Raw genomic sequence first — 7,762 nt, 5'->3', positions numbered from 1 at the left:
AAGCTGTCCGCATACAGCCTGATGCAGGGCTCAAATCCATGGACCATGAGATCATGGCCTGAACTGAAGTCTGGCGCTTAACCAACTGAGCCACCCAGGTGTATCCCATCACCCTTTCAAATTCTGATGCAATTAGGTGCATTTTCTTCTATTTATGCCATAATTTATTCTTACTAAAACCAGGAGTGTACTGCATATAGCAGTGGTTCTCTAACTTGTGTGGTAATTGACAAAAAAGGAAATGGAGTAGGTCTGGGGTAGAACCCAGTCTTTGCATTTTTTATAAGAGAAATGCTGATTTTTAAAATATGTAAATAATTTTAATGTTGAATCTGGGTAAGGAATTCCTCCCCACAGTGATCCTTTTGGAACTGCAATTCATACTTTCTAGAGAAGTGAACACACTGAAGCTACATTGTCAATCACACAAACTCAGGGTTCATGACTGGGTCAGAATTTTAAAAAAATTAACCACTATCCATGTTTCTAGAATCGACAGAATCAATAAAATAAAATCTTAGGTGTTATGAGGGTAGTTTGAGAAATCAATATCTGACACACACATGCATATATATGCATATGCATATACATATATAGTATTTTAAATACTTACAAAGTACTTTTGAATGTTTCTTGGTGATGTGGGGTGGGCTGGAGGGGAAATGTCCTAACTGAAGCCTAAGTCTTACTTTCCTCTTTAATTTATACAAACTGAGCAAATCAGCTGAATTGGTTTAGGCAAGCCTTCCAGAAACCACCCCAGCAAACACCCTAAGGCAAACGTTAGATACCTAACATTTATGGAGATTATTTGGGAGAGATTCCAATTCTGAATACACAGCATTGTGTCCCGCTCACAAATTTGTCTCCTAGCCCAGGTCTCAGTGAACTCATGTTTGAATCCAGTGGAGAAATGAGAGACTTTCAGGAAAAAGGGGGGCCATTTTGCTATGAATTTTTTTTTTTTTTTGAGAGAGAGAGAGAGAATGAGAGAGGCAGAGAGAGAATCCCAAACAGACTCTGCACTAACAGCATAGAGCCAGATGTGGGGCTTGAACTCACGAACCGTGAGATCATGACCTAGCTGAAACTAAATCAGACACCTAACTGACTGAGCCACCCAGGCACCTGCTAAGAATTCTTTAAAACATTGATGTTTAAGCAGCACTGGGATGACATGCACCTGTATAAGTATAATATTAAAGCTGAAGGAGGGGCATTCTCCATTTATCTGTAGGAGACTGAGTTCAGCTTTGGCTCAGAAGGGACTCCAGAGAAATCAGTTAAACTTTGCAACTGGAGGGCCCAGGTACTTTGGTTGTGGTGGGGATCATGAAGGAGCAAGACCCAGGAAAAGGGGCAGGTATGCCCAGTAGATGTGGCAGTGTCCAAGGGAAAGGAATAGCAAGACAGAGATAGAATGTGGCTCTCACCTGGAATCTCACAGGAATTATTTGTGAGTGTAAGTGAAACCTCTGGGTTCTATCTGCTGTATTTGAAGGGTATTTTATAGGGGTTGGGGGTCCTGCATGAGTAGGTGGAAAACCAGAGAGCTCCAGAATCTTTACTTCATTTGGCTCCACGGCAGCCTATTAAATCCAATATTATTCCTATTTAATTGGAAAAGAATGAGGCACCTGTGTGGCTCAGTAGGTTAGGCATCTGACTTCAGCTCAGGTCATGATCTCACCACTCATGAGTTCGAGCCCATGTCAGGCTCTGTGCTAACAGCTTGGAGCCTGGAGCCTGCTCTGATTCTGTGTCTCCCTTTCTCTCTGACCATCTTCCACTCATACTCTTTCTCTTTCTCTCAAAAATAAGTAAATCTTAAAAAAATTAAAAAAATAAACGGGAAAAGAATGACCCTTAAGTAGAAGTACCAGGTTTACTTTTCTGCCTAAGACATTTAAAAGAAACATGGGATTTACTTTTCTTTAACGTTCTGACAAATATTTATTAAGTGCCACATTGTCTTTATAAGTTGATTGACAGTTTTTAAAAATTTTTCCCATATTGTTTTATTTCAACAAAAGCAAAATATGTTTGTCTTGAAAAATGAGAAGTTTTTTCAAGCTTTTGCTTGAAAAATGAAGCAAAAATGAAAAACCAAAACACCTGTTATCTTACCACTACAGACGGCTTACAGATAGCCACTGTTAAAACATTTAAGTATATACTTTGTTATTTCTTTGCATATTAATATATAAATATACATTTTTACAAAAATGGGATGCTACATATACTTTTTGAAAATTGTTTTTTTCACTTCACAGTATATAATGTACACCTTTTCATGCAAATGGGTGAGAGAGGGAGACTTGCAACTTGTGGGTGGAGAAAACCCAATTTTATGCCAGTTACAAGCAAAACACCTAAAATAAAGCCACGCAAAAAGTTAAAATTGAGATGGGGAAAGATGCATGAGAAAATTCAAACAAAGTTCAGCTGGCAATATTTCTATCAGGTGAAATCGAATTAAAGAACACATTAAATGGGATAAGGACGGTTCCGTCTCGCCTTCCAATGCATGACCATTAATTTGTTTCGTACCCTTTTCATTTCTTCCATCTCCTCTGCCACCTTTATCATCTCTTCATTGCTCAAATTTTGGCCGTGTATGTCCCCTCTAAATTGCGGGCGAGAGCGAGCCAGCCTTTCTTTGAAGCTTCCTTCTTCCAGCTTATGTTTTCCCACTCCACAAGGAGGCTGCTCCATGGGAGGGCGCTCTTCAAAAAGGTCCCTTCTAGAAAGGCGCTCCGGAGGAGGGCGCTCCTCTGACACGAGCATCTCGGGTAGGAGCTCGGGAAGGAGCTCCTCAGGAAAGAACTCCTCCTCCTCCGACTGTTCCTCGGAAGATGGTTCTTCCGGAGACTGCTTTTCGGGAGAGTGCTCCACAGGAGGCCGTTCCTCAGCCGTCTGGGGCGCGCCCTGTGGCTGTTCTTCATTTTTTTTGCAGGATTTTTCCATGTTGAGGATCGTCTTTAGTTTTTCATAGGAGACAAGGCAGAGTCGAGTAAACACACTTGGTGGCTGTATCAAAACCCCGGCCACGGGCTCCCATACCTGCCTTTTCCTGAATTGGGGGCCCAGGTCCCCTGACCTACGCTTGTCGAGGGGCTCTCGGGCCCTGGTAACCGCGCGGCACCCCCTCAGCCCGACTGGCCCCCGCCTTCCCGAAAGCCCACCATTTTCCCAGCAGGCCTTGCCACAGGCCTCTCCCGCAGTGACAGGGGCGGGGCGGTGGTGCTGCGACTCAGACTCCGTTCTAGTCAGCGTCCTCCCACGCACCCCATCCCGGGCCACTGCCCACCCCTCTCCTGACCTGGACCTCTCCTTGCGGTTTGCTCTAGGCCTCCTCTCCTCGAGGCGCACCGCTGTGACCTGCAGACCTGCAAACAGACGCCAGAGAGGGTAGGGGGCGGGGAGTGGGGAGGAGGGAAGGACTGACTGACACACACGTCCCTTTCCTGGGCACTAGCCGCCGCCTCCGCGCCAGCCCCCTCTGCGTCCCCTCCCCCATGCTCCACAATGCTCATCATTTCAGGCGGCGAGTGGAAGCGAAGGATTATTTAGAAAATATTTCTGAGTGTCTGTGTCTCCCTTCCAGGGGCCCCCACTCACCTCCCAACCTCACCCCAAGACCACCATTTTCTACACCGAAATGTGGGCGCGGGGGGCAGGGCTGGGTATAGGGAAAGGTCTGGTACTCTGCCATCCCGATCCCAGGGGTTATTGGACAGCACTGACACTCAAATCGATTTAAAAGGACCAAGGGGACTTACTTCCTCCTGCTTTTCCCCTCGATCAAAGAGCAGTAGGCAGACGGTGTCTGGACAGGCAAAAAGGACCTGGACGAGAGGGACTTGGGCAGACATAGGCTCCTGGTCACGTGAGGGCCGCGCGTCACCGGCGAGCTCAGATCCCCAGTTACCACTTTGACCGGCGGCCATGCTGCAGCTCTGCCAGTATTTCCTAACCCCCAACACAACAGGCATCGTCACTCACCTCTTTGTTTATATTTGCCTTTTCCTGGTTACCAGAGATGGTCAGCATCCAGTCTTGGGAGTTATTGCCGCTTCCTCTCTGCTGCTTACCCTGATACCACCTCTTATTCTGTTGTCAACCACCAAGGCCCATTATTTCACCTGTACCCCAGATCCTGCACTAAAGTTTGACTATTTTTACTTAATGAATCAATACCATATGTCTCCTTTCCCAGTTTTAATTCACATCCATATCCATGACTCCATCATGTCCATTTAGGCTCTATCAACATGGTTTTCACCATTTGCCACTTTTATGGAAGACAAGCTTTCACTTTTCCATGACCTAACGATTTTTTGAGCCCCCAAACCTATATCACAAATAGAGACTTTAGTCTAAATTAGTAATCATTCAGTTCTAGAACTCTGGAAACAGTTGTTTGTAAAGTATGTAAATCTAAAAACATGAATACTTTGATTTTCATAAATCAAAATACACATTTGTCCGTTTAAGTACAAATAATCTAAAAATTTATTTTCTGAAATGGGAGCTTTTGGGGAGGAGAGTGTGACATTATTATAAATATGTATACAATTATTTTTAAATGTAGGTAAATACCACACCACACATGGGGTTCAAACTCTTGACCCAGAGGTCAAGAGTTGCATTTTCCACCAAGTGAGCCAGCCAGACACCCCTATATATACTTTTATATATATGTGTATACACACACACACTCTCTTCAGTAATTATTATTCATAATAGAAGAAAGAGATTTTTCTGGTACTCTAAATCCTTAACCAGCCACCTCTTGGTGTTGCTGGTTGATAAAAGTGTGTATTAATTCATTAAATCAGCAAATATCTGGGTCCTGGGACTGCTGTGCCAAAAGATTCAGCACAGAAGACATTCATATTCAACTGTGCAGCAATTCTGCTGATCACACACTGAGTAGCAGGAATAAAATCATATTAACACACTCAACTGTCTTTACAAGTATGTATGTTTGAATCTAATGGTGTTTTTAAATTTTAAAAAATTTTTTAATTAAAAATTTTTTTATGTTTGGGGTGCCTGGGTGGCTTAGTCGGTTAAGTGTCCGACTTTTGCTTAGGTCATGATCTCGCGGTTCGTGGGTTCGGGCCCCGCGTCGGGCTCTGTGCTGACTGCCAGCTCAGAGCCTGGAGCCTGTTTCAGTCTGTGACTCCCTCTCTCTCTGACCCTCCCCTGCTCACGCTGTCTCTCTCTCTCTCTCCTAGAAATAAATAAAACATTAAAAAAAATTTTTTTTATGTTTATTTATTTTTGAAGGTAGAGGAGGGAGGGTTAGAGAAGAGAGGGAGACACAGAATAAGAAGCAGGCTCCAGGCTCTGAGCTGTCAGCACAGAGCCTGATGCAGGGCCCAAACCTATGAATTACAAAATCATGACCCAAGCAGAAGTTGGACACTCAAATGACTGAGCCACCAAGGCGCCCTAGTGGTGTTTTTCTTAAGTTTATTTATTTTGAGAGAGTGCATGAGTGTGAGTTAGGGGAGGAGATAGAGAGAGAGAGAGAGAGGGTGAGAGGGAGTATTACAAACCATTAGTGCAGAGCCCGAAGCGGAGCTCGAACTCACAAACCATGACATGACCTGAGCCGAAGTGGGACTTTTAACCTATTGAGTCACCCAGGTGCCCCTGAATCTAATGGAGTTATGATCTTCAACCTCCCATACCTGCATCTTACCTACTCACATCAGCTTGGATGCTACTTCTTATGCAGGTGCCCTTTCTTCTGGAGAGTAGACTATAACTCTCTTCTCTGTATTTTATACTTTTAGGGTTGGTGGATGTCAGATTTGTTAGGATTTGGGGATTGTTTTGGTTTTTTTTTTTCCTTCAAACCCAGGTGGTCCAATAAGCTTCCAAACAAATTCATTCAGAAAATTTCCCATTTTAAGAACTTTTTTCCCCTTTTTTTCTAACATGTAATTTATTTTATGTTGAGATAGCAGCAAGACAGATATTAGTTCACTTTTATATCTTTTCTGTAACTTTTACTTTTCCATTTTTCAGTGATGTGTAACTTTTAAAGCCAGGTTTCACTATACCTTCTTTATCTTTTGCACCAAAGTTTGGCTTTACCTCTTTCCAAGAGGACCCCCATTTTATTCATTTCATCATTTCTGTCCTCTTCCCCCTTATATCTTGTAATGGAGAACTCACTACCTTAAAAGACACCCATTGAAATTTCAGACAGTTTTAATCATTCAGAGTAGTTTTTTTCTTTTGTTGAGCTGAAATCTGCCTCCCAGTAGTTGACATACATTGGTGTTGATTCTGCTTTCTGGAGTGGTACAAAACAAGTATTAGAGTTAATATTTTAGTTCTTTCCCCTTCTCAGCTGTGAGATACACTGGGAAATCTACTTGAATTTTCTGTGACTCAACTTCTTCATCTGCAAAATTGGAGATTTATAGTACCTATCTCAAAGGATTGATAAAATGAGTAAATGAGTCAGTATATGTAAAGGACTTGGAAAGGTGCCTAGCACATAGAAAGAACTCTGTAACCATTAACTATAATAATAGAAATAATAATAATAATAATATAAATGCTAATAACTACTACTAATTATTGTTTTTTAATTAACATTAATTGAACACTTCTGCCCGGCATTGTACTAAGCATTTTCAATACGCTATCTCATTTAATCCTTTTTTTTTTAATGTTTTTATTTATTTCTAGCAGAGAGAGAGAGAGACAGCGTGAGCAGGGGAGGGTCAGAGAGAGAGGGAGTCACAGACCCTGAAACAGGCTCCAGGCTCTGAGCTGGCAGTCAGCACAGAGCCTGACGCGGGGCTCGAACCCACGAGCCGCAAGATCATGACCCAAGCGAAAGTCGGACGCTTAACCGACTAAGCCACCCAGGCACCCCTCATTTAATCCTTAAACAATTACATTCACATCAAGATTTTTTTTTTAGGCTTCACTTCCCCAGTTATTTGGGTTCTTTCTGATGTGGTATACTGTTTCAAAGTGACTCATCATCCACATGCTCCTAAATTTCATAAATGAAAAATACTGAATGTTCTGTCTTGTATAGAATGGAGTGATCTTATCACACCCTTCATTACAGAATAGGCCCTATACATCTGTAGTTGAATCCTAAGATCATAGGTTAAATTTTGTGGATGCCATATTACACAGTTGAATCCACTTTAAATTGCATCACCTGACACTCCCAAATCTGTTTAACATATCACTGTTAATACTCTTATATAAATCACTTTAACTTTTCAAATTTTAATTCCAGTACAGTTAACATACAGTGTTAAATTACTTTCAGGTGTTTAATATAGTGATTCAATAATTCCATCTAAATATTAGTGCTCATGAATATAAGTGTACCCTTAGAATATCTTTCACCTATTTCACTCATACCCCTTACCCCTACTTCCTCTTTGGTAATCATTTGTTCTCTATAGTTAAGAGTGTGGTTATTTTTGGTTTATCTCTTTTTTCCTTCTGTTCATTTGTTTCTTAAATTCTACATATGAGTGGAGCACCTGGGTGGCTCAGCTGGTTAAGCGTCCGACTTCAGCTTAGGTCATGATCTTGTGTTCATGAGTTCGAGCCCTGTGTTGGGCTCTGTGCTGATAGCTGAGAGCCTGGAGCCTGTTTCCAGTTCTTTATGTCCCTTTCTCTCTGCCCCTCCCCGGCTCATGCTCTGTTTCTCTCGCTCTAAAAAATAAATAAACATTAAAAATTCTACATGTGAATGAAATAATATGGT

At 42.1% G+C, this 7,762-nt stretch overlaps 1 protein-coding gene across 1 annotated transcript; it reads right to left on the bottom strand.

Moving 5' to 3' along the window:
• Window positions 1–2,240: 2,240 nt before the first annotated feature.
• On the bottom strand, window positions 2,241–3,893 carry TCEAL1 (transcription elongation factor A like 1). The gene is made up of 3 exons (XM_039223734.1): window positions 3,783–3,893; window positions 3,323–3,389; window positions 2,241–2,979 (listed from the first exon to the last, which is right to left on the bottom strand). The coding sequence occupies exon 3, from the start codon at window positions 2,965–2,967 to the stop codon at window positions 2,488–2,490; it is 480 nt and encodes a 159-aa protein (XP_039079665.1). The 5' UTR covers window positions 2,968–2,979; window positions 3,323–3,389; window positions 3,783–3,893; the 3' UTR covers window positions 2,241–2,487.
• Window positions 3,894–7,762: the final 3,869 nt, after the last annotated feature.

Source organism: Hyaena hyaena, unplaced genomic scaffold, assembly GCF_003009895.1.
Source record: "Hyaena hyaena isolate Hyena2069 unplaced genomic scaffold, ASM300989v1 scaffold_1450, whole genome shotgun sequence".
Classification (NCBI taxonomy): Eukaryota; Metazoa; Chordata; class Mammalia; order Carnivora; family Hyaenidae; genus Hyaena; species Hyaena hyaena.
The sequence above is the reverse complement of the archived record's forward strand: the minus strand, read 5'-3'. Positions and strand labels throughout refer to the sequence as shown.

Bases quoted from the DNA above. Each gene is read 5' to 3' on its own strand.
- TCEAL1 (XM_039223734.1), bottom strand. From the start codon at position 2,967: ATGGAAAAATCCTGCAAAAAAAATGAAGAACAGCCACAGGGCGCGCCC.